Source organism: Juglans microcarpa x Juglans regia, chromosome 4D, assembly GCF_004785595.1.
Source record: "Juglans microcarpa x Juglans regia isolate MS1-56 chromosome 4D, Jm3101_v1.0, whole genome shotgun sequence".
Lineage (NCBI taxonomy): Eukaryota > Viridiplantae > Streptophyta > Magnoliopsida > Fagales > Juglandaceae > Juglans > Juglans microcarpa x Juglans regia.
The window spans coordinates 22,454,471-22,481,407 of record NC_054600.1 but is presented as its reverse complement, the minus strand read 5'-3'; the positions used below and the strand labels follow the sequence as shown (position 1 = coordinate 22,481,407).

At 35.5% G+C, this 26,937-nt stretch overlaps 3 protein-coding genes and 1 non-coding gene across 5 annotated transcripts; 3 read left to right on the top strand and 1 right to left on the bottom strand.

Annotated features, from left to right (window-relative positions):
* Positions 1–2,922: 2,922 nt before the first annotated feature.
* LOC121259299 (BTB/POZ domain-containing protein At1g03010-like) lies at positions 2,923–7,327 on the top strand. 2 transcript variants are annotated; one of them, XM_041160836.1, is made up of 4 exons: positions 2,923–3,564; positions 4,686–4,752; positions 5,213–6,409; positions 6,521–7,327. In XM_041160836.1, the coding sequence occupies exons 1-4, from the start codon at positions 3,473–3,475 to the stop codon at positions 7,061–7,063; spliced, it is 1,899 nt and encodes a 632-aa protein (XP_041016770.1). In that variant the 5' UTR covers positions 2,923–3,472; the 3' UTR covers positions 7,064–7,327. The 2 variants fall into 2 exon arrangements, with proteins under 2 accessions (XP_041016770.1, XP_041016771.1); XM_041160837.1 differs by lacking the exon at positions 2,923–3,564 and adding an exon at positions 4,205–4,604.
* Positions 7,328–7,620: 293 nt separating this feature from the next.
* TRNAR-ACG lies at positions 7,621–7,693 on the top strand. Its single transcript has one exon. It is a non-coding gene; the product is annotated as a tRNA-Arg (tRNA).
* A 116-nt stretch (positions 7,694–7,809) lies between these two features.
* Positions 7,810–11,117, top strand: LOC121259298. The gene is made up of 2 exons (XM_041160835.1): positions 7,810–7,918; positions 10,601–11,117. The coding sequence occupies exons 1-2, from the start codon at positions 7,860–7,862 to the stop codon at positions 10,791–10,793; spliced, it is 252 nt and encodes an 83-aa protein (XP_041016769.1). The 5' UTR covers positions 7,810–7,859; the 3' UTR covers positions 10,794–11,117.
* A 12,149-nt stretch (positions 11,118–23,266) lies between these two features.
* On the bottom strand, positions 23,267–23,880 carry LOC121259297 (monothiol glutaredoxin-S6-like). The gene has a single exon (XM_041160834.1). It carries the CDS (start codon positions 23,786–23,788, stop codon positions 23,468–23,470), a length of 321 nt encoding a protein of 106 aa, XP_041016768.1. The 5' UTR covers positions 23,789–23,880; the 3' UTR covers positions 23,267–23,467.
* Positions 23,881–26,937: the final 3,057 nt, after the last annotated feature.

Sequence of the window (26,937 nt, the reverse complement as noted above, 5' to 3'; positions counted from 1 at the left end):
CCCAGATGCAGTTTTCTCTAAATGTTTTAATTTTCCAGTCGGTAGTTTGGTTTTGTTTTTGTTTATTCTAGTTAAAGCATGGAGAAGCGGCGTTTGATATTTTCCGATGGCCAGTAACAACCACGTGCCCCATCGTGGAGTTCCTAAGCCGTCGATTTTTCAAATTGCCGAAGGTTTTGCCAAAAGGAGCGGCGCGTGATCTACACGTGCGAGTCAAAGTGCGTGAGTGGCCTCTACGCTCCACCACACAGAGGGCTCTGCTGCTGCCAGGAGCGGCGTTTCTGGGGTCATCGATCTTGGTAGCTTCAGGATCGACGGTTCGGCACACTCCTAGCATGGAGCGTGTCCTTCACGCGCCATTACAGCCTCCTGGCTAAGTGTTTTTCTGGTTTTCAGTTTATTTCAAGTTTATGTTTTGTTGTGTTTTTGTTTTTTCAATTTTTCTATATTTTTCTGTTCTGTTGCTTGTATTAGGTAAAACAAAAATTCTATATACAACCACCCTGCATCCCATTGCGGCATCCCATCCGACATGACAAAAATTAAAAACGACGTCGTTTCATAATTCACTTCGTCCTGAAGATAGAAAGTTCTCTTGTCTACCCATTTCGCCCCACATTTTCTTTCTCTCTCTCTCTCTTCCACCCATCTTCCTTTTCGACATATGGTTAGGCCTGTCTGTTTTGGTTATGGATTTCTTAATTAATATAAAAGGAAAACTCAACCTCTTTGAACTAAATCATTTTCAAACTCCCTAGTCGACACTATTTATTATGTTTCAACCAACATAACAAAGTAAACTAGGCTCCGGTTGTTTCACGGAAAGAAAGTTTCCAAGTAAATCTAATTTTAGTTATTAAAAGAATTAATGAGGAAAAGTCAAGGAATTGCACATCTTGGAGAAAATTGAAAATGAAGTTTCATGATTTTTTATTCTATTTCGTTTTGGCACAATTCTAGGCAACCATACTGATAGAAAATAAATAGCCGATTCAAAGAAACATAGGGACTTGTACTCCTTGAGGAATCGATCATCGTCGAGATCTGGATCGTCTTGGAGTTCCTTGAGCTTCTCCTCGATTTTATCATCGATCCAGGACTTATCTTTTGGGAGAGAGGATTCTTCCTGGCCGGGCGTGAACGATGGTGGCTTGAACGCTAGGGGTTTTGCTAGTAAATTCCCGAGCTTCCGTTGAATGTCGTCCCATTGAGTCGAAGCGCCCTCCACTTCCTTGTACACGAAGTGATAGTCTGCCATTGTTGTTCATTTGTTTGAGCTTTCAACGTTCACTAACGCTTGCAGTTGCCTTCTAGCGTTCGATTTTGTTCCGTCTCGATTGGTTTGCAATTTTTTAGGTCCGCAAAGATTTCTTAATCTTGGGGCTACATGTTGTCCTCGTAAAGAATATAAAACAAAAAAAACCAGGAGATAGAGAAATGGGTGTTTGTATGCATTTTGTTTTTTAATATTTGTTGACGTGGCCAGTCGATGCAGCAAGGGTTTCCCACCCTGGTTGGCCCCAGAAGAACTGTAGGTAAAAATAAAAGAAATATGCTATCGGACTTGTTGTCCATAACTGGAGATGGTTTTCTCGCTCTTCATTTGGAAGATGGAGGTGGTTTTCCCTCTCTTCCTTTGAAAGATGGGGGGTGGTTGTCACTCTACTCCTTTGGAGAGTGGAAGTTGGTTATCTTGTTTTTACAGAGTGTTACATTCTTAGATAAATTGGGATTGAAATCTCTATTCTTACATAGTTTTATATCACAGAAGGTTTTGTTATTAGAGAGTTTATAGAAGTTAAGATAATACCCGTCACAAAGAAATTTATGTGCGGGGAAGTCCCAAACAGATGAGTAGTTTGGCTTGTAATTTGAGGTTTTTCCTGTATTTATCAGTCACAGCTGTAACTTCGATTTCATTGAATGAAATGAAGTCTATTTTTCATAAAAAGAAAAATTAATAAATATTTTTATAATTTAATATTATTTGAGAAATTGAAATAAACATTAATAAGTAGTATTGTAGGATTCATTTCATCATTAGCAAATATAATTAAATAAAATTCAATAATTTTATAATAAAAAAATTCATTATTGATATGCTCAACTAGGTTGCTAATAGCTATAATGGAAATGCTTGTTAACGGGAAAGAAAAAAGAAGGCATCTTTGGGAGCTTTGAAGAGACTGACAGACGACATGATTTAGTCGAAGATCCTTTTGTCCTGTTTTATTACAGTTAAGTTTGAAGAAGAAGTAGACTCAAAAAAAAAAAAGTTTGAAGAAGAAGCAATGTGGTTACAAGTACTAATAAATATATACATATATACCTGCAGTGAGTATTAATAGTTTAGTTTTATTAGTTTTCGAAGAAGATGAAATTATTTAGGCCAGGATCACTTCAACAGTCCACACCCTACGTGCGTCACACGTCTATATATATTAGCCCCTTATTTTGACCAATATATATATATATATATATATAATATATGATTGGTCTGCATTCTTGAAATAAATTAAAGAGTAATACTACATATAATCATGAAATGCATAAGTACCGTATAATTATTTTTAAAAAAATAGAGTTCACTATTAAAAAATTTATTTATTTTCATGTGGGTCCCGTATTTATTTATTTTTTTCAAAGTGATTGCGCGACGCTTATACACTCACGACTGCAATTATCATTTCTCTAAATTAAAATATATAAAATAAAAATCAATCACAAATGGGCATTGCACGCTTTGCAAGTTTCAAACCCAATAAATCCCCCTCCTCCGCTTTCATAGCACAGAAATTCCAAAGATCACAAGCGTTGAGACTGTAGTACAGGTGAAATCAATTTAGTTTTTGGATTTTTAGTTGGATGGATGAACAGTGGTTTTCATTGTAGCATCTAATCCAACTCATTCTCTTTAGTTTCCCACTTTAGTTTAGCTTTACACATAATCCAGACTTAATTTAAAGCTAGCTAATCTTTTTTTGTTTTCTTTTTTAGGGTGGCTTTAACTAACTAGCCATGAATGATTATAGCACCCAAAAGCATTGCAACCCTTCAGGATTCCTGCAATTTCTCTAAACAAAAACCATCTAAAAGGAGGTCACTCCCACCCTACCTTTCACCGAAAAGTGCAAGCACACCTGCATTTTTTTAATCTTGACTTTAGATTTAGCACATTATAAACACTCATTAAGGTATGTTTTAAAGTCATCACCACCCCTTGATCCAGCATGATTTCCTGTGACTTTAACCTCAGTGCAGCTTTCTTTCCAGACAGAGAAGGTTGTCCTTAAAGAAACTATATTCCCAGTTTTTGGTTTGTGACTGGAACGACAGAGGTTGTTGTTGTTAGGAGCTGAAGCAGTTATATTCTTTAAAGAGTGGCAATTATTTGGGTGTTGGTGGGAGTTGTGCAGAGCTATCAGTGGGAATTTTAAGGTTAAATTGCCAGTTTTAAAATTTTTTTGAAGACATGGGTGTCGTTACTGTTGGTGATTTGAAGCCAAGCATGTCAGGGAAGAGGTCGTTTCGTCCAAGTTCCAGTATAAGGCATGCTGCTGAATGGTAATCTCCTCCTCGACTCTTGACATGTTATTTCTCTTCCATCTTCTCCTCCTTGTGCTTTGGCTTCATTTTGTACAACGTTTCCCCAACAGTAATAAATCTTATGAAAAATTTGCATAGGAGTAATGCAAAGCCTAGAAGGAAAGCAAAAACCAAGCATGTTATGGAATTTGTTGTTTTCCTTACTCAAAACTGTCAATACATGTTAAGATTTAAGATGAATCGTCATTTTCACACTAAAAGTTAGATCTGATCACATTCAACCACATTCTGGGGTCAAACATTCCGGCAATTAGAGCTACTTTGCATTCTATCAGGTTATCATCATGGGCTTCTCTCTTTTCTACATCTTGTACTAAAAAACGACATTTTTAGATGATTTTGGGGGGCATTCCTTCTGTTCTTCAAAGCTGCCAAAATTTATGGAAGAAAACTGCACCTCATGTATCATGCTACATCACAAAAACAGAAAGCATGACTATGACGGATCAACCGTGACCATGGCCTCGAAAACCTTATACGACATCAGCACGAGGTTGATCTGATAAATGGACCATATTCCTTGCTGCAGCCCTCGAGATTGTGAACTGCAATTAATGTTTGCCGGGCAATAATTTGTGCGTATTTACTATCCATAGGTCCACAGACAAAGTACGGACAGGTAGTGCATTCGATCGGCGAGTGTGACAAACCTTCTAGCTCAATATACACAGAAGAGAACAAGCATAGGTAGTTATCAATTTAATCCGGAGGGACCCATATGGCTGCAATTCTATCTCTGCAACTCAGTAAGATTTCCCAAATTGGTTCGTCAAACCACAAAGATTTCTTCATTTTTCAGTTCTACTTTTTTTTTACCGTTTAAGAATCTACTCATATTGCCTAGAATACTGCCTGTCCAGTCCCACTCCTCCTAGCTGTATGTTTGATCCCTCCTTAGGTTTAAGCCTTTAAGGTATTTACACTGAGCACATGGCGGTGCAAGTTTACGGTTGAAGAAGCCACTGCAAGGCTCCTAAAATATTGACATTAATGAACATGTATGCGTGCAAGAGTAGTTTCTTTCTTTGCAATTCTTTCAACTCTCTGCTATCTAATTCATGCAATTCTTTCTCTTTCAGGCCAATATCTGATGTTTCTAGTGATCTTACTGTCGAAGTAGGAGCCTCAAGCTTTGCACTGCATAAGGTAAGATGGTACAACATTAGTAGTACTACTCTGTGTATCAAGTACTTGACTTCTAATTGTTATTTTCCTTATTCCAACTTCTGAGCTGCAAATTTTCTTTCTTTGAAATTTTGGGTTGTGTCTAGTAATTGATTGTAAATTAACCTGTTTGCACATTGTCATTAAAACTTAAAAAAACTTCCCTCTATGAAATCCTACAATATAATATCAAATCATAAATCTCTCTGTCAGTGGTCCTGCATTTGAGTCCGTCTGGGATAGTTTCTAGCTCAAGTTTCAGAATAAAAATTTCTCGAAACTTAGCTGCTGGTAATGAAACTACAAACAGTGCTTGATAGTCTGTAGAATTTTCATAAAAAGTGATTGGTTAATGTAATATTAAGGAAATTGAAGTGAGAATCGAAGAGGAAAAGAGAACTTCACCAGAAGCTTAAGTCAAATAATCATGGTTCTTTTGCAGTTCCCTCTAGTTTCTAGGAGTGGAAGAATTCGGAAACTGTTGCTGGAAGCAAAAGATTCAAAAGTTTCGCGCATAAATCTCCCTGTTGTTCCTGGTGGACCAGAGGCATTTGAGCTAGCTGCAAAGTTTTGTTATGGAGTAAATGTTGAAATTACACTCTCAAATGTAGCTATGCTATGCTGCACAGCTCATTTCCTGGAAATGACAGAGGATTTTGCAGAGAAAAATGTAGAAAGTCGAGCTGAAGCATATCTAAAGGAGATGGTGCTCCCGAATATATCAAGCTCAATATCTGTTCTTCATCGTTGTGAAAGCCTACTGCCCATATCCGAAGAGATCAACCTGGTTAGCAGACTTATCAATGCAATTGCCAATAATGCATGCAAAGAGCAGCTCACGTCTGGGTTATTAAAACTAGACCATAACTTCCCTGCGAAAATGGTCCCAAGCATAGAAACAGAAACACCTGCAGACTGGTGGGGGAAATCACTCACAGTGCTTAATCTTGATTTCTTCCAAAGGGTTCTGTCTGCAGTAAAATCCAAGGGTCTAAAACAGGATCTGATTAGCAAAATTTTGATAAACTATGCCCACAATTCTCTTCAAGGACTTGTTGCCAAGGACCCCCACCTGGTCAAAGGAGGCCTCTTGGATTTGGAACTGCAGAAGAAGCAAAGAGTCATTGTTGAAACAATAGTTAGCTTACTACCAACCCAATCAAGAAAGAGTCCAGTTCCAATGGCATTTCTTTCAAGTTTGCTGAAAACAGCAATTGCAGCATCAGCATCTACTTCTTGCAGATCAGATCTGGAGAGGCGAATTGGTCTGCAACTGGACCAGGCAATTCTTGAAGACATCTTAATTCCTGCGAATTCACATGGAAACAACCACAGCACACTTTATGATACAGAATCAATCTTGAGGATATTCTCCATTTTTCTGAACTTGGATGAAGATGACGATGAAGATAATCACTTGAGGGATGAAAGTGAAATGGTCTATGATTTTGACAGCCCTGGATCTCCAAAACAAAGTTCAATTCTGAAGGTATCAAAGTTATTGGACAATTATCTTGCAGAAATTGCACTAGACCCCAACTTGATGACATCAAAATTCATAGCACTAGCAGAATTACTTCCAGACCATGCTCGTACAGTTAGCGATGGATTGTACAGAGCTGTGGATATCTTCCTCAAAGTGAGCCACTCACTCTATCCCTCATAATTAATTAAACTGCACACTACATTATCATTTTGATCTTTCTTTTCAAAGTTGTGATCGAGCACCAGCTTGTGCTTCTAATTTCAGGTTCATCCAAATATCAAAGACTCTGAACGCTACCGACTTTGTAAAACAATCGACAGCCAGAAACTATCCCAAGAAGCTTGCAGTCATGCAGCACAAAACGAAAGGCTACCCGTGCAGATGGCAGTTCAAGTCCTATACTTTGAACAAATCAGGCTTCGCAATGCCATGAATGGTGGCCACAACCAATTCTTCTTTGGTACAATCAATGGTCAATTCCCTCAACGTTCAGGCAGTGGTGCAGGAAGTGGAGCCATCTCTCCGAGGGATAACTATGCATCAGTGAGAAGAGAGAACCGAGAGCTGAAGCTTGAAGTTGCAAGAATGAGAATGAGGCTAACCGACTTGGAGAAAGATCACGTGTCTATGAAACAAGAGCTTGTCAAGTCCCATCCTGCAAATAAATTATTCAAGTCATTCACCAAAAAACTAAGCAAGTTGAATTCCCTGTTTCGGATTAATGGAATGAAGCCCATAGGAGGAGGTAAGGCTAACTCAGAGAGTCGATTTCCATTTCAGAAGAGAAGGCGTCACTCAGTTTCATGACTCTGTAAATGTGTAAAATAATAAGCAGGAGTGTATAGTAGTGTTATATGTAGTAGCGTGATTGTGCCTTAATGTCAGATCAATAGCTTCTGAGTGTTGTTGATATTGGGTTACTGTGTTCAGTGATTTCTCCATGGGGCTTTGGAGGCAGGAACTCAAATCAAAATTGTATGCAAGAGGTATGCCCGGATGTGTGAGAATCTTTCAAATATTGAAATAGAATTTTGGAAAAAAAAAAAAAAGCCCCAAAATTTTCATGTTTTAGTTGTTTTATTTTTGAGGGAAAGAGTTCTGCTATGTACAGTCATTTTTATATACTTCACTGATGTGATTGGCTAAAACAGTTATTTTATATTAAAAAAAATAACATAATCAATTATATTAATAAAATGTACAAAGAAATATATAAAATAACTGCACATAGAAATTTTGATATTCATATAATCAGCGTAGAATTATTCTTCAGTGGACCAATAAGTTAATAAGATCCCATAAACTACTGGGCTAATTATTCTTCATTAACTTAAAAAAAAAAAAACCTGGCACAATAAAACAGGGACTCCATGGCCCAATGGATAAGGCGCTGGTCTACGGAACCAGAGATTCTGGGTTCGATCCCCAGTGGAGTCGTTTTTTGGCAAAGTTCAATTACAGTGTAAAACGCTTCGTTTTTTATTGAGTCATTAAACGGCGTCGTCTCTAAGTGCGGTCTCGCTAGTTAAGCCAGCGAGAAGCTGGAGCACGATCGTCGGTATCAAAACATTCTAGGAGAAGGCTCGTTCCCTTTCCGGTGGACATGCCACCGTTATCTTTCTCTCGTCTCGGGAAGTCCTTGCCATTCTCCAGGCTCTTCAGGTACTGACGATGTCTGTTTAGTTGCGTAGACAAAAATTCAGGAAAGAAAAAAATGAATTTCAAAGCGTGACATTGTTTTTTATTCCATTTCTTTCTCATCGTTTGGGAACCGGAGAATACCCTTCCGATTTTTTCCTATTATAGCTTTTTGTATAAGTTAATTTTTTTTTTTAAGGGAGCAAGCTCCCTTTCTTTACCAGTAATTGAAGCTGTTTGTTCGCTAATTCCTGGTACCGGTAGGCCAAATCGCTGTAGGAACAATTTAATCAAAGACTGATTGGAGTCTGCATATTTATTTTTTAACATAGAGATTAATTCATCTACGTATGTGGTGTAATATCGATAGAGATTTCTAGTTTCTTCTTATCCATGTCCAAACAGGGGGAAAGAAAGACATTCAGAACGCAAATTACAATCGCTTTAATATCTGAAACCTCTTGCATATTATATGGCTTAAGATTTTGTTGTCATCGTAGCTTGCTGCTGCCTGATTAATTGCATTCAGCAAATGTATATAGAGAAAGAAAGAGAGCCCTATTTTGTTGGATAAATATTTGAGAATTTGGTGTTCTAATGAAGAGTTGAAACTTTGTGAATGTTCAGAATGCTACTGTATTTTTTGTTTTGTGTTTAGTTATGAACAAGAATATCTGTCTCTCTCACATTTAGGACTACCTTTTTTTCTGATCACGGAGTGATGAAGATTAGCAAGAAAAAAGATCCATCACCCCCTAGGCATCACCCAAGCCATTCCACTTCCACTAAACACCCTAGTCACCTCACAATGTAATAATAAATGGTCCACCGATTCACCAACATTCTTACATAAGAAGCACAATCCAAAACAATTAAGCCACGCTTCTTGAGTTTGTCCAAAGTCAAAGTCTTCCCTAAAGAAGCAGACCAGTCAAAGAATGTGACCTTTGAAGGCACTTTACTCTTCCAAACACTCTTCCAAGGAAAGGAGTGTAGCATACTTGTACAAAGAACGAACTGAAAATTTCTTGTTACCAGACTACCAATGTGCTTCCAGACCATCTTATCACTCTCATCCCGCCCAAGCTGTGTAGCATACAATAAGCCAAACAATTTAGAAACAGCCTCTATTTTCCCAGTCATTAACGGCTCTAGAAAATTGAACATTTCAATGGGATGAACCACTAGAAGTGTCCAAAATCTCAGCCACCGAAGCATCCATATATAGAGAAATACGAAACAGATCTGGAAAAACAGCATTAAGAACGCTACCACCACACCATGGATCATGCCAAAAATGAAGTCTGGAACCATCACCAACCACAAAAAAAACCTGTTTTACAAAATCATCCCAACCACTCCTAATACGTTTCCACACCCCCACCCGAGTACCTCTTACCTCGTTAGAACTCCATCCCCCAAGCACTCCCATATTTTGAATCAATCACGGCCCATTTGCAATCTTGATGATACATCCATAACCACTTCCCAAGTAATGCTTTATTAAAGATACTTGGCTTTCTAAACCCCAACCCACCACATGACAAAGGAGTACAAATCTTATCCTAGCTAACCAAATGAAACCTTGCTTCCTCTCCTAAACCTCCCCACAAGAATTTGATTTGATATTATCTTAATCAAGTGATTTGATTTTCATAATTATTAAATCAAATAATTTGATTTTATAGTTATCCAATCAAGAGATTTGATTTTCATAATGATCAGAAAACCCATATGGGTTGGCTCAAGTGGTAAAGGCCTTGGTCTTGGTGGTATGGTCTCTCCAAGTCTAAGGTTTGAATCCTCTTGAGTGCAAACAATTTCTAGGGGCCATCGGATTAGGGGAACTTCCCTTGAATTATCCGAAGTGCACTTGCAAAAAACTTCTTGCCTAGGGGCCTGTGCACCCTCGAGATTAGTTGGAACTTTGTTCTCGGACACTTGGTGCCAATAAAAAAAAAAAAAAGAAAAAAAAAGAAAAAAATAATGATCAGAATATTTACCTTATCTCATTTCCATGTAATTTTTCCATATAATTTTCCTATAAATAGGGATATACACTTTGTATCTAAACACAATTGAAATTAATAGAATAGGAGATGGAGAAGAGAGGAGGGAGAGAGACTTTACAAGATAAGAAGGGAGAGACTTTAAGGGCTTCATCTTTCTAATTCTCAAGTGTGTTTGAATACAAAGCGTAGGTCTCTATTTATAGGGAAGAGAGACTTTATGGGAGAAGAAGGGAGTGACTTTAAGGGCTACATCTTTCTAGTTCTCAAGTGTGTTTGAATACAAAGTGTAGGTCTCTATGTATAGGGAAAAATTACATGGAGATGAAATAAGATAAAAATTCTGATCATTATGAAAATCAAATCTCTTGATTTGATAACTATAAAAATCAGATCACTTGATTTGATAATTATGAAAATCAACCAATCGATTAGGATAATATCAAATCAAATTCTTGATTTGATATTATGTCTAATAGATCCAGCCCCCATTGTGGGATCACTTTAAAAATTTGGGTTCAGCATTAAGGGTTCTAGTTCTACAAGATGCTCTTGTTTGAAACTACTGCTATCAACTGTTTCAGTGGCTTCTGATTTGTTTCTATGTTCGAATGTGTTTCTTGTTAGGTACTTGAGGATTCCATGCTTTTGAATTTCAAGTTTTTGCTCAGTTTACGAGGTATTTTTTATTGAACAGGCAGCTTGAGCAAGAGATGGAAACTGTGATAAAGGTGCTGCAGCCCGGACCACTGGGAATTATAGAACACAAATTCCCTGCTGAAGCAATACATGAGGCACATGCTACAGTTCGTAAAGCAGTTGAGAATTGGCAGAGTAATGCAAAGCTAGAGCAGAGAACCCAGGTCTTGAAAGACTATGTCAATTATTGAAGCTGTAAGGAACATGTGTGATGTTTTGTCATGGATGCTAATTATATAAACTCTTCTCTATGCTTCCTTAAAGTCATGATATTCCACCCCCCCCCCCCCCCCCCCCCCCCCCCCCCACGGCATCGTTTATTAATACCTGTTGCTGCAATAATTTTCTTCTCGGTTTCCTTTGTTATTCTATGATGTGGGATGAAGTTCCTTTTTTTTTTTTGAGTGATTAGGAAAGCCTCTTGCGTTATTCTTGACAACTGAAAGTTTTTGTAATTGAATATTTGTCTTTATATTGACAAATATGGTATTAATTAAGGCCTTTTTTACCATTTATTATGATTATGGTATTCCAGTTTGTAATTATTTTAAATGTGTCAACAACATTAATATGTCAGTCAGTTGTATAGTTCATCTCTATGCATTCAGAAGTTATAAATTGTTCTACAGTAAGATGTTTGATTTGAAGGGCACCTGTTTCGAAAGCAAGCATTGGTTTCGTGAGTAGGGTTACAGGTACGGGCAAATACAGGGCCCCAAACACTGATTTGCCTGTTTCTCTTATCATTTTTCTTTGTTTTGTTCAAAACAATCCTCAAAAGATGTTTAAATGGGGAATATCTCGGCCCTTGATTTTTAGGCACCGTTGAAACATGAAGGCAGGACAGGATGACAGAAACATGACCGAGACTCGATAAGTAATAGCACCTCATGAACTGGAGGGAAAGGGTGAGAATGGAATTAGCTGGAGGAGGTGATGTGCTATGGTCTCCTAAGTCCTAACTGTCGTATGAACTTAACCCAAGGGGTGGTGTAGTGGTCCTGAGGTGAGCCATATAAATTGGATATCTTGGATTCAAAACTCCGCATTCACACTTTTGGAGTTATCGAATTGGAGGATTTTCTTTTGAATTATCAGAAAAACTCCCTGCCTAGAGCCTAGGTGGGAAACTCTTTACTGAATGTTGCACCTTGAGATTAGTCAGCGCATTCCAATTAAAAAAAATTGTCATAAGAACTTTGCTCGAGTTTGATGGGAAAGACGGTTGGGGACCCTTCTAAGGCCCTTTATAGCTTATTTGGATTGGAGTGCTGCTAGGCTGCCACCGCCCAGCAGTGACAGCTGGGTGCGTCGCTTAGGTAAAATTTATCTTTTTTATTTTTTTATGTTTTATATTTTTTTAACATCTTTAAAGATTAAAAAAAAAATCAATATATTAATAATTAATTTCTTAATCAATAAGTAAAATAAATAAATAAATACATAACAAGTCAAAATAAGAGAGTAAAATGAAAAGGCATATTAGTATTATTTTTTAGATTATGTGGAGGAACTTAGCCAGCAAAGAGCTGCAGATTATGTGAAGCCCAATGTCTTTGGGACTATTGCCTTGGACCTGCCGACGGCGTTGCTTTTAGCAGGTCAGCATCCATTGTCTGGGCTCGTGCATTTCCTTCCACCTTGAATTGCAGATACAGGGCCCCAAGGTCAGGGCTAATAGAAACATGTGACAGTTTTTCACATGAAGCAGGCAATAACAGGTGGTCATTGACTAATTCTGACTCTTATTTTTATTCTATGTTGAAAATTATACGTGTTGGGCCTTACTCATCCATGGGAATATAAACCCAGGTGTAAACATCTATAGTAATGGTTAAGGGAGATTAAAGTCGACATTTCTTATCAACTTGAACTGGTGAATGAAATATGAGTTCCTGATGATCAATTTACACAGAAAATATACCCAAATGTTTCTCATAGTTTATGATGCTTAGGTTGCATACATACTTGACACTGAAACATGGTTATGAGCTTTTGCTGTCATGTTATCAAGGAAATATTGTGTAAGATAGTAATGCCTATATATTATATCAACAAACTCTACAATAGAAATGACTTTTTGTAAGAAAAAAATTGTTGCAAAAAGTCCATTTTTTATTGCAAAAGAGTATTTGCAATGATGACATGTTGTGTTACTCTTGCAAACGCCGCGTTGGTGAAAGTCTATCCCAACGAAATTTTTTTCGTTGCAAATAGTCAGTTTTAGTTACAAAATTTTAACGTTGCAAATTGATTTATTGTTGTCGCTACTGTGTTCGATCCAATTATGTACATTTCATTGCAAATAGATATTTGCAATGAAATGTAATCTTTGCAAGTGTCTAAATGGAACCAAATGTACTAGCTGCAAAGAAAGCTTCGAATTGGAAATTAATATTGGCTTTGCGGCCGTATGCATGGGCTTCGAGCTAATAGCTTTTGTAATTTACGAAAATGGCGTCCTATGGTTTCCTTTCAAGCATAATAGTTTGTGCTCCAATCTACATGACAAATCCTCTTCCAATTAAGAAATTTCCTATCGATCGCTAGAAATGTTAAAGCGCGCAGCAAGTAGTGATCAGTTGCATGCATACATTCATATATACATATATACATACACACATATGCTAAGTGCATACATACATACATGCATACATATATACATATGTTAAGTGTGTCTAAAGCGTCAATGCGTCGTGTGCATGTACGTGCGCGTGCGTGTGGTCAGTGCTTCGCATTGGGTGACACTTAGGGTTGTAATCGGTCCGAGCCGAGTCAAGCTGGACTCAAATAACTTGAGTTTGAGCTGAGAGCTCGCCGAGCCGAGTCAAGTTTGAGCTGATCAAACACAAGCTCGAGCTGAGTCGAGTTATTTATTGATCTTTGTTTGTACTCTTTAACAAGCCTAAATCGAGTCGAGTTATTACTCGAGTTTTGTTTGTACTCTTATATATATTTTTTGAATGAATTTAGTAATAACAAATAACGAATTACAAAACAAAATATTAAATCTAATTAAAATTCTACAATTAATATATAAACCTTATATTGAACTATAAAATTATAACATTTTTATGAATACATTTCTTATATGGTTATACATTGTAGCATATAATGAAACTACCAAGTCCTATATACTAACTATTACACATTATAAAATATATAATATAACTAATCATTTAAGTACTTACTTAACTAACATATAACTATGAACTATATTCACAATATAGGTAAAAATGACTAGGAATAATTAATTGAGTTACATACTACATATTTAATTATAAAGGTAACTATGCTTATGTTATTAAATTTAATATGTATAGAAGCATATATATGTCTGGGTACAAGAATACTAATATATAGAAATAAATTATATATATTCAATGATGTATGGATGAGCTCTAATTGAGCCGAGCTAATGAGTCGAGTTGGGCAAGAACGAGTGAATCTTAACGAGCCTTAATCGAGTCGTGTCGAGTTTAATCGAGTATGTGTCATTTACCAATCGAGCGGGTTTCTGCTTTTACAATCGAGTTTTCTTTTTTTCATGAGTCAAGCTCGGTTTGAGTTTAGCCGAGTGAGTATCGGGTGAGTAATCGTATGAACTTGTTCGTTTATAGCCCTAGTGACATTACTATTGTGTGTCTGCCCTTATATTCCAATTTATGTATTGTGAAACCCATTAACATATAAATCGCTAAAAGTTTTCCTGTCTTTCCAATGTGGGACTAACAAAAAATCACATTGAAGGGAAACTTAAAAAAAAAGTCAAAGTTAAATTGGAGGAATTTGAAATAATCCAACATTCCCCCACTTATTTCAAATAATAAATAATAGTTTTTTTTTTTTTTTTTTTTAAAAAACAATGCTTCTATTACAATTATATGTTGACACTTAAATGTAATTACCTTTTGGGTTTGAACTTCAATGTAGTGTATGATTCTCAAAACTTTATCAATATGATAGTAGACGTGATGTCTTTGAACTATCACATCTTTTGAAAAAACTAGAAAACCAACACATATCAACACATTTTTATTGTTATTTTATAGCCGCGCATTAAAGGCCATATGCATTGTCCCAACTTCATGAGTGCTATAGGCGGTTTACCAAACCCCGACGAAAGCGGCCTGACTTTACACTCACATAGGTAGAGTTCTTCTAGGTGCTCTTGCGTAAAAACACTTTTTATGCCAACTCACTAAGAGTTATGCTTAACCTTTCATTTTCATTGTAGGACTAGCACTAGACAATAATTTTTTAATGATGGTCTAATTCAATGCTATTACCATCACTAATAAGACTTTGTTTTTCCCATTGAACCTAGAACTTAGAATTCCAAATCTAGGTTGGGTTGCTATCTTTTAGTGATCTATTCCATAGGTTTTAGACCCATCTCAAGCGATGTTTTGGGAATCAGATCCTTATTTAAGCCTTTTGTTAGAGGATCTGCCAAGTTTGTACTTGACTTTATATAGTCTACTGTGATTATGTCTTCTTTCAACAGTTGTCTAACAGAGTTATGCCGAAAACTTATATGTCTTGATTTCCCATTGTATGACTTGTTGTACACTCTTGATAATGTAGCTTGACTACCACAATGTAATGAAATAGGGGGCATTGGACTTGGCCACTTAGGCAAGTCTATTAAAAGGTTTCTCAACCATTCAGCCTCTTTTCCAACAGCTCCTAAAGCCACTATCTCAAACTCCATAGTTGAGTGAATTATGCAAGTTTATTTCTTGGATCCCCATGAGATGGTCACGCCACCAAGGGTGAACACCCACCCACTTGTGGATTTAGATCCATCATCCACACAGTTCTAGTTAGCGTCACTAAAACCCTCAATTACAGATGGATATCCTCCATAATATAGAGCATAGGACTTAGTTCCTTTTAACAACCCAAAACAATGGAAATTGCTTTCCAATGTTCCACGCCTGGACAACTTGTGTATCTACTCAATTTGCCCATGGCAAAAACTATGTTTGGATGTGTGCAATGCATTGCATACATCAGACTTCCAATAAAACTAGAATATTCTAGTTGTGATATACATTGATATTTATTTGTTCCAAGCTTCGAAGTAGGGTTATTTGGAACACGAGATATTTTTTCAAGTAAATGATTAAATTTACTCAAAACTTTATCAATGTAATGACTTTGTGATATAGCATATGCATTATCATTCCTATATATTTTAATACCAAGTATGGTATTAGCAACACCCAAATCTTTCATATCAAAGTGAGATGACATGGAAATTTTGTATCTTTAATGCATGAGCTATTATCACTGAAAATCATTATATCATCTACATATAAGCATATTATCACAAAATGATTATTGCATACTTTAGAATAAATACATTTGTCTGCTTCATTTAAACGAAAACCATTATAAAGAATTACATTATCAAATCTTTCATGCCATTGTTTGGGAGCTTGTTTAAAATCATACAAAGATTTGACTAATTTACAAACCTTGTTTTCATGACCCAAAACAATGAAACCCTCTAGTTGCTCCATATATACTTCTTCATCCAAATAACCATTTAAGAATGTTGTTTTCACATCCATTTGATGAATTTCAAGGTTAAATAAAGAGGCCAAAGATATCAATATTCTAATGGACGAAATCCTAGTAGGAGCATATGTATCAAAATAATCAATGCACTTGGTCTGTCTAAACCCTTTGGCTACTAGTCTAGCCTTATACTTATCAATGGATCCACCAGTTTTTAATTTTCTCTTAAAAATCCACTTACATCTTATGGGTTTAGAACCAGAAGGCAAATCTACAAGGATCCATGTCTTATTAGACATTGTAGACTTGATTTCATCATCAATTGCCTCCTTCCAGAAAGTAGCATCCCTAGATTTCAACGCTTCTTATAGAGTAGAAGGGTTATTTTCCAAATTTTTATACAAACCAAACTCATGCAAGATTATATTGGAATTTCCTTCTACAAGATATGATATAAAGGCAAGACCAAAAGCTTTTCCTTTTCTTATTCTTTTGGATTTTCTACTTTTGAAATTTTTTTCATTTTCTGGAAGAACTTGTTCAATAGTACTATCTTTATTGGAAGTGCTACCTACAAGAGATTTTTAAGCTATAAAGTAATTAGTTTAAAAAAAGTCAGCATCTTTTGATTCGATAATTACATTAGATTCTTGATCCAAAAAATGATAAGTCTTACTATGTGATGCATATCCAACAAAAACACATTTAGAAGTTCTTGGTCCTAATTCAGATATTTTGAGTTCAGATAATGTTACATAAGCTAGGCAGCCCCACACTTTAAGATAATTTAAGTTAGGTTTGCGTTTAAACTAGAACTCATATGGTGACATATTTTTTTTTTAGAAGGTACTCTATTCAAAATATGATGAATTGCGGAAAATATAGCTTCTCCCCAAAGATTGTCAGGAAGACCTGATTGTTCAAGCATGTCATTGACCATATCCATAAGAGTTCTATTTTTTTGCTCAGCTATACCATTCAGTTGTGGTGTATAAGGTGCTGTGCTTTGGTGTATTATACCACTATCTTTACAAAAAAGATCAAAATCATTATTAAAATACTCACATTCTCTATCACTTCTCAAAATCTTAATATTGCAGTTAAGAAGATTTTTTACTTCAACTTTAAAGATTTTGAATTTATCTAAGACTTCATCTTTAGTTATAAGTAAATAAATGTAAGCATATTTTGAAAAATCTTCTATGTTGGTAATAAAATACCTTTTTCCGCCTTTGGTTAACTTACCAAGTAAATCACATACATTTGTATGTATCAACTCAAGCAAAGTTGAAGACGATCTATTAACATTTTGGAAAGGCTTTCTTGTTAATTTAGTCTTAACGCAAGTCTAACATTTATATCTATTATCACATAAATTAAAAGGCAATAAACCTAATTTAGTAATATGAAGTAGAGAATTATAATTTACATGACCTAATCTAGCATGCCATAATGAAAAAGAGTCAACAAAATAAACAAAAGCATTCTCCTTTATTAAATTAAGTCTAAACATTCCATCAACAACGTATCTTTTGCCCACAAACATGTCATTCTTTGTCAATACAAATTTATCAGATTCAAATACAAGTTTATAGCCATGTTTGGACAAAAGACTGTCAGAAACCAAATTCTTACAAATTTATGGTGCATGAAATAGATCAAGTAAAGTGACCATTTTTCCAGAAGTAAACTTCATGTAAAGTGACCATTAAATAATTACTCGCTTCAAATAGAAATTAAAAAAAAACCCTTTAGTCACTCACTTCATCGGGTGGAAGAGGAAACAACTATCGATACTAGTCTTCACTCCTCAATAGTGCTAGAGACTATAACAGAAAATCACAATTGAATCACAAGATCATTTATGAGAATCATATGGTGGGAAGAGCAATCTTAGATGCCATTCGGTATCAATTGAAACCGTTCATCATTCCTAGCTGCAATATTGGGTCTTTGTGATTTGAGAGATGATGAAGAAAGAAACGAGAAAAAGCTAGGGCATAAATAAGCTTAGATTGATGGGTGAAAGAATCCCTATTGGAAAGTAAAATAGAACGTGAAACCGTAATTAGCTCCAAACATTGGAAGGAGATTAGGTTGATGGGTGAGAGTTATAGAGAGAGAGAGTGTTTGTGTGTGTGTGTGAGTGAGAGAGATAGAAAGAGATAAGAGATAGACGGGCGGAGAAAGATAAAGAGAGAGATGGAGGAGACTTACCTGCTAGGCAAGGAGGCGACGATAGGCAGACGATGTGAGGAGGGGCAACGGATTTGTCAAAGAGAAGAGAGAGAGGGAGTCGAGGCGAAAGGATTCAAAGTAATGTTGTCGAGAGATAGAATTGAGATTTATGCCCTCGAGTAGGTAATTTGGGACTTAATACAACGATAAACATGTCGCCGTAAAATAGATAATATGTGATTTATGTCCCTTTTCTGGTGAAATCATTTGTGGCGATAAAAAGTCATCGCAAATAATACGATTTCCTTGCCTTTTCCTGGCAAAGTTATTTGCAACGACAAAAATACACCGCAAATAATACTTTTTATGACGAATTTCTTATATCGCTAGAACCAAAACGCGGCTACAATAATTCTTCAATTTTTGCATCCAAATATGTCTCGCCAGAAAGTTTTTTAGCCACAAAAATGCCATTTTCTTGTAGTGTCAACTCGACGATGCCTTTTCCAACCAATTTGGTGGTAGAAGAATTTCCCATGTACAATTCTATCTCGTCACCAATCTTCTCATATTTTTTGAAGAGATTTTTGTTTCCACAAATATGATGAGTTGCACGGGTATCAACCCATCAACCAGAAGTATTGAATACCATATTAACTTCAGACACTACAACAATGAGATTCTCTTCAATATTGTTTGTTTGCTCTTGTTTCTTTGGAAGTCTACATTCTTTGATGTAATTTCCTTTCTTTTTGCAAAAATGACAAGTTCATTTCTTTTTGAAATTACTCTTACTCTGTTTGTTAAAAACATGAGTATCAATTCTAGGCTTCTTCCCTTTCTTGTTTTCTGTTTCAACAACATGAACAAACTTACTCATTTTAGCACTTCCTTCGATTTTATCCTGGAACCTTACTCCTCTTCAATTCGGAGTTGTCTTTGAAGACCCCTAAGAGTAAAATCATCACTATTTCTCTTCAAAGACTTACGGTAATCCTTCCAAGTTGGAGGTAATTTGTTAATAATAGCACCCACTTGAAGTTTCTCATCAATAGGAATACCATCAGAAATAATTTGTTGGACAATAAGTTGTAAATCATGCACTTGATCAAGTATAGGCTTATTATCTACCATTTTAAAATCGAAATAATTACTAACGAGATAGCTTTTGTTTCCGGAATCCTCAGTTTTGGATTTATTCTCCAGAGCCTCCCATATGTCCTATGCATTTTTCTTTGGTGCATACATATTGATGAACAATGAATCAGTGAGAGTGTTGAGAACATTCCCATGGCATGTGTAGTTGTCATCATCCCATTTTTTCTTCACTGCAATTTCATTTTCCTGTAGATCTTGGGTTGTTGGAAGAACTGGACAAGGGGTATCCGACATATACCGAACTTTCAAAGTAGTGAGTAGGGGTATCCGACATATACCGAACTTTCAAAGTAGTGAGTAAAAATTCAACTTTCTCCTTCCAACGTTTGTAGTTGTTTCCATCAAACCGATCCAACTTTGAAAGATCTCGTGGTACAATACTCAAAGAAGCGATAGCAGAATTTGAAGAAGATGCCATTATATTAGTCTAAGAATTGTTAAAAAAGATCAAACATAGATTTAAGATTAGATCACAGTGAAGCAATTATTAATATGTCTCTTAGACAAATATTGCCTCCCACTCACAAAAAGAGTTTTGCAAAAGAGAATCTGACAATCTTGTACTCAGGATACAACACTGTTTATATAGTGTGCAAATTGTAAATTCTAAACACTAATTGTAAAATGAAAAGATGTAATAGCAGCAGTTGTATTGTTTCATTTGAATTTCAAATAAAATGATTTCTATTAGAAATGTGTGAAAATAACTGTCATTGATAGTTATTATTAACTGTCAAGAAATAAAAAAAGTATCATTTTGCTTGAATTAAAAATATTATAAAAGTCACATGAGATGATGCGTATGTGCTAAGTGCGTCAATGCGTCTATACGTCTATGTGTCGTGCGAGTGCACTGGGTGACACTACTATCGTGTGTCTACCCTTATATTCCAATTTATGTATTGTGAAACCTATTTACTACAAGAAAAATGGGTATTTGTGACATTTTTTTGGCGATAAAAAGACTATTTGCAACGAAAACAAGCTTATTTTAACTAGAAATAGTCATTTCACTGAAAATAACTGTATTCAAATAAACAGTTTTCTTGTAGTAATTTACTTATAAACCACTAAAAGTTTACTTGTCTTTCCAATGTGGGGCTAACAAAAAATCACATTGGAGGGAAATTTCAAAAGAAGTCAGAGTCAAATTGGAGGGAATTTGAAATAATCTAACAATATATATAAATTCATGCTAACATAAAATCTGAGATGATAATTTGGGTCACCCTATTGTTTTGAAGTTTACTTGTTCAATTATTTTTTAAAAAAGAAAATTCAGGCAATATATATATATGTGTGAAATCACCATTTATCTCAAAAACTTAAATTAATGGAAAAAGATAAATTTTATTAATTGTACTATATTCTTAACACTTTCCCTCACGTGTGAGCAAGTCTCTCACTCAATGAGAAAGTCCAACACGTAGAATATTTAATTAAGTGGGTAGAGTCTAGAGTTGGGATTCGAACTTAGGACTATTTTTTGATACCATGTGAAATCACCACTTGTTCCAAAAGGTTAAGGTGATGGGAAGATATATATTTTATTATTTGTATTATATACTTAACAATATATTACGTTTTGTATTCTAAACTACCCTAATTTTTACAATGTACGTGCTTATAAAACTACAAATCATTATCATATACGTTCTAAACTATATAAAAAATGTTATAATGCACACCTTCGATTAAAATTTGACTATTGAGATAAATGTAAAATGAGAAGTGATATTTGCAGTTATAGGTTGTGCAAGTGCCACACACTCGTTCTAAAAAAACTGAGTAAATACTATGGGATCCACATGAAAAAATTAATTTTTTAATAATAGATCCCACTCTTTTTCAAAATGAGTGCATAGCGCTTGCACAATCTATGACTATATATGTAAACTACGTCAAATTATTAATGGATGATGTGAATTGATATAACTTTTTAATAATTTGAGATTGGTATCATAACTTTTTGCAGCCAAGTTTCACATTGAAAAATAGGAGCTAGTTTGATAGTTTGAGAGCAAAATGTGTCATTGTCTTAGAATTGATTGAATTCACCGGACTAATTATATACTTCAACAATTTTATTTTCCATTACACAACTTTATTATTACTTCAGAAACTCTATAGGCAACCGGCCTGTGAACCCCACTGTGGCATTGCGGCTGACGTGGCATTAAAAAAAAATAATAATAGAAACAATTCTTGAAACCCATTGAAATCCCACCCCACGAACACAAAAGCCCTTCTTCTTCGACCCATCGAAACCCCCATCCCCACGAACACAGAAGCCATCGTCTTCCTCTGCCCCCATCATGTTCGGTTTCATTGGGGAGGTAGAGATCTTCCAGATCATCAAAAGTGAAATCGAAATCAGCAATCTCATTCAACCCCAACTCCATCCCCAGATCCGACATGTATGTCTCGAAGCTCATGACGTTGTTGTTTTACTCGGAGGTGAACATAGAATCAATAGGTGGAATTGGAAGGGAATCAAATGCAGAGGAGAAACCCTGAAAGTCACAGTCAACCGTTGTTGGGATTTTTGAAACGAAGAGGGTTTTAGAGACCCGTGTCCTTTCTTTGGGGTCTTCTCTTCTCCTAAGTCCTACCTGGAAGTCTCCATGCTAATTATAAAGTGGAACAAAAACTCTAAAGTTGTTTTTGTCTCCTCTTTTGTTGTTTTTTTTTCTTTTTTTTTAATAATATATTAGTTGGACGGTTTCCCAATGATTACTCATGCCAGTGGTATATAGAAGAACTCTTATTACTTGGTCTCTCGTAGAGCTGTTTATGAAGTGCTCTTGGGTATGCTACTCATGATCGATTATCTAGGGTTCTACAAACTCGGCATGAACTTAGTCTAGATCATGAGTAATAAGATTAGAGTCGAATATAATTGGGTTGGGGTTAATTCATCCCTAATTTGAAACAATTATAGTCGAGTCATTTTGCGGATTAGTTGTTGGACCTGCTCGACCCAATTAGACCCTTAAAAAAAGATGCAATTCATGGTCAAACATCTTTAATATCTGCTTGATCTAGTAGTTTGATCCGGCACGATCTAATTGCATGTCAAATTTAAAAAGATGGTAAAAAGGCTGATAACTTGAAAATTTACATGTGATATATGAGTAATTCTACATACAACCGTGATGTGCGTAAACGTCGCGTAATCGCTTTGAAAAAGAGTGGGGTTCACTATTTAAAAATTAATTTTTTTACGTGGATCCTATGTTTTATTCATTTTTTTTTCAAAGCAATTACACGACAGTTGCACAATTCACGATTGCAAATATTTTTTCACTATATATATATGCATATATTTAGTCTTTATTTTTGAATGATTTTTTTAGGTCAAACAAATCGTGTTTGGTTATCCTGTAAAATAATCATTTTGTATTTTGATCATAATATATAGCTGACCTCATTTTGTTAATCGTGACGAGCTCGAGTTTGACTCATAAATTAACGATCGAACTCAACACAACAATTGTGTTTGGCAGCCCCATGATTAACCAAGTCCATATCCTTTCTTATATTTATTGATTATCTAGTACTACGTAGGTACGTACTAGGTGCTATAAGATGTACGTTTTTAATGAATTATAGACCCAAAATGATGGAAGGGTCGTGGAAGTTAAAAATTAAAGAAGGGGGTTCTCGATCTCTAAGATGCTGCATGTTTGGAGCTTTGTCACTAGACACATCACATGACATGCATACTACTTATATAATGTTGCCAAGTATGTAAAAATATATAGGAGAGAGGAAGATATACTAATTAGTCATTGTAGAAACATATACTAATTAGTCATTGTATATAATATAGAGTAGTACTACAAGTTGAGTACTTAAAGTAACTCTATATATAGTCTATATATATGGAATCCATACCCGTTCACTTTTATTTATATCATAAAAGGGAAAACAAAAACCTTTGAGTGGTGGAGCCTGCTAGCTCAGATTTCAGATGCCTGTTATAAAGGCTGTAAACATCAAATTACTTTTTCTTCCACAGCCATATAGCTTTAACACTCATCAGCAATGGGACTAACTCATTCCTGAGGTGGAGACTCATGGTCTCATTGGCCCCACCAATGAACTCCTGCCCTATGAAAACAGCAGGAACGCTTGGCTGACAACCTCGTTGCAGCAGTTCCCTCTCAATTTGATGTCCATTCGACATCTGATCAAGCTCGTACACAGTAGGGTTAGCACCAAACCCAGTTATAAGTGTCTTGATGGAGTGGCTCATGCAGCAACTGCTCTTGCTGAAAATCACCACTGGTCTTTCACTCACCAAGCTTGCCACAGTATCCATTAATGCCAAATTAAAACAGTAATTAGAAGACTGCTAAAATTGGCCGTACGTAATCTCAGGCCGCAGGGAGATCTTCTTGCAAGTGAGTTGTGTATGGTGCTTAATTGCAGTGAAGAGCTTGAACTACCACGGAGGTCGATTTATAGTGCTAAAAGGTGTATTGTTTTATAGAATAGAACAACCATATATGCACTAAGAAGGAATAAAATTTTGCAAAGATATGTGATTGGATTCCCAGATAATTAACTTTATATTCATACATGATTACATGATAGAGACCCTCCTTGTTTCCATGGAAATGGACTATTAACTAATACGTTGCAAATCAGCCAGTTCACATCTCCAACCATCTTTTTCGGATAAGCCAAGTGCATGTCATGGTATTGTCGTTTTAATACTATCGGAGATCGAATAACAAGTTGCAAACACATGATTGCATTTACATGGCTACGTATATATTGTCTGATTAATTTAGAGAAGTGCAAAATTATAGAAAAGGCTAAATTTATGTTCAAGGTACGTCGGTCCGTACTCCAAGGTATAAATATCTTAAGGTCCTAAAATCATGAGGACGTTAATTTCATCGATTCAACATGACATGAGTACCAGGCTTGTTAGCTAGATTGTTTCCACACCCCCACCCCCCAACACCTTTACCCTATGATTTTCTCAATCATGATCATGAGTTTTCCTTCGCTTCATAGAAATTGATCACGTACTTATCTATATTTTTGAAGCATCTGCCGAGGTGATAAAGGAAGCATCGGGTTTATCTATTTGGAAAGCACTTTTTCTCCCCTTGCAAGATTCGCATTCGGTACTGTGATGCAGGAAAACTGAAAGCCAATTGAAAGACAAGATCAAAAAGAGTAAATTGAAAATATAATATGCTTAGAAAAGAAAAGTAATTCGCCCCCATATAGCACAAAATCAATATACGTAAGTAGAAACCGTACAAGATGGAGACAATGATTCCTTAAGAATCCACATATTATAAATGATGTTGACCCGGCTTGTAACTATTAGAATCAAAGAAATAACATTATTATCTAATTAATTTTGACAGTTAAAATGGAAAAAAAAAAAAAACATATGATCAGATCAGTACGCGACAATCTTAATGAGATATATATATATATATATATATATATATATTTATATAATCATGTATGAATTTAGAGATATTGTAAGTGAAAGATGCTTGATAATTAGAGAATGTGAATTTGTACTAATTTATGTTTTTCCTATTTATTTCAACACATCAATATTGATATTGCACTAATTGCCAATTGGAAAGATCAATATTGCTGTAATGCACAAGGGTGCTGAGGTTGCCTTGAATATTATTAATTTATAAGTAGTCAAGCAGGTATATGGGTTACACGAGTAATATGCAAGATTCAGTTATATTAGTTAGTTATCACTGAATGTATTTAAATAGAGACTTAGTTCATGTAATTGATTACCGAAGTAATACGATACAAGCAAGGGTGAAGTTCTGCATTCTCAAGAACTCTGTTTTCTTTTCTTTATTTCTTGCACAATCAAGATTCTCTGATATGGTATCAGAGTAATAAACTCTAATGACTTCCGCAAACTCTGATATGACTTTCGTATCAAATCCTGCTTTTTTGATTGAGGATTTTTCCAACCCTTATTTTCTTCATCATGGAGAAAGCCCTGGTTCCTTTTTGGTTTCTTAGCCATTAAATGGTGAGAACTATTATATGTGGAGCACATCAATGTTGACAACTCTCAATGCCAAGAACAAAATGGGTTTCATGGATGGAACTTTCTCTCGACCTACAAATCAATCTGATCCATTGTACGTTTTGTGGTTTTGTTGTAATAATATGGTTCTTTCATAGATCTTTAATTCTTTTACAAGAGAGATTGCTGCCAGTGTTATTAGAACTTCAGTTGTTGAAGAAGTTTGGAGGAATTTGAAAACCAGATTTGCTCAAGGTAATGGTCCTAGCTTGTTTCAACTCAAGAAAGATCTTGCTTTGTTGATCCAAGATCAATCTTTTGTAAGTACTTATTACACGAGATTGAAAGCTGTATGAGATGAGTTTTCTACTGTGAAACCAATTCCCAGTTGTTCTTACAATCTAGTCTGTTCTTGTGGAGCTTTAAAGATAGTAATTAATCAACATGAAAAAGAATATGTTGTTCAATTTTTGATGGGGCAGAATGATTATTTTACACATATTCGAGGGTAGATTCTATTAATGGACCCAATGCCATCCATTGATAGGGTTTTGTCTCTTACTTTGCGAGAAGAGAAACAAAGAAAGGTTGTGGGATCATCTTTGATAACTGAATCAGCTGCTTTACTCAGCAAGAATGTGGTTGTTCTTGGAACAAACAACAAGAATTATCCAAAGTAGCGTTGTAAGCCAGTCTATACTCATTGTGGTCTTATTGGACACATAGTTGAAATGTGTTACAAGTTGCAGGGTTACCCAATTGGATTTCGTCTGAATTCAAGAATCAAATCTTCTGTAAATCAGGTTTCTTTATCTTCTACTGGCCTTGATGAAGCACCCATGAATTCCACTCTCCAATTTCCCTTCTCTAAAGAACAATGTCGTTAGCTTCTTACTCTCATTCAATTCTCTTCACAACCATCTCAACTCACAACAATGAATGCTATGGGTCATTTCGATTCTCTTCCAAATTCTTTGAGTCTATTAGGTATGACTACACCATCTGATTTTGTTTCTGGTAAATCTAATTCCTGGATAATTGATAGTGGTGCTACTGATCATATGATCAGTTCTATTTCATACCTAACTACAATTACCTCTCTTGTTAATACTTCAGTAAAATTACCAAATGAAACATATGTTCGTGTTACACATGTTGGCACTGTAAAAATATCAAATTCTATGGTCCTTCACAATGTTCTATATGTCCCGTCTTTCTCTTTTAATCTCATCTCAGTCAAAAGACTTATAGAAAATTCTCGTTGTTTTCTGTTTCTTGCTCAATTTTGCTTTATACAGGACTTACACTCTTGGAAGATGATTGGAGTGGCTAAACAAGTGGCCTGTTTATATCTGTTGCAAGATGATTCTCAAGTTTCAATTATAAATTCTAGTGTCTTTTCTGTTGTAAATCTTTCTTCTTTTGATCTTTGGCACTTT

Excerpts from the sequence above, each read along its gene's own strand:
- LOC121259299 (XM_041160836.1), top strand. The coding sequence starts at position 3,473 with ATGGGTGTCGTTACTGTTGGTGATTTGAAGCCAAGCATGTCAGGGAAG. Across the intron at positions 3,565-4,685 it reads ATAAGGCATGCTGCTGAATG|GCCAATATCTGATGTTTCTA; the intron begins GTAATCTCCTCC and ends TTTCTCTTTCAG. Across the intron at positions 6,410-6,520 it reads CTGTGGATATCTTCCTCAAA|GTTCATCCAAATATCAAAGA; the intron begins GTGAGCCACTCA and ends TTCTAATTTCAG.
- LOC121259298 (XM_041160835.1), top strand. The coding sequence starts at position 7,860 with ATGCCACCGTTATCTTTCTCTCGTCTCGGGAAGTCCTTGCCATTCTCC. Across the intron at positions 7,919-10,600 it reads CCATTCTCCAGGCTCTTCAG|GCAGCTTGAGCAAGAGATGG; the intron begins GTACTGACGATG and ends TTTATTGAACAG.
- LOC121259297 (XM_041160834.1), bottom strand. The coding sequence starts at position 23,788 with ATGGATACTGTGGCAAGCTTGGTGAGTGAAAGACCAGTGGTGATTTTC.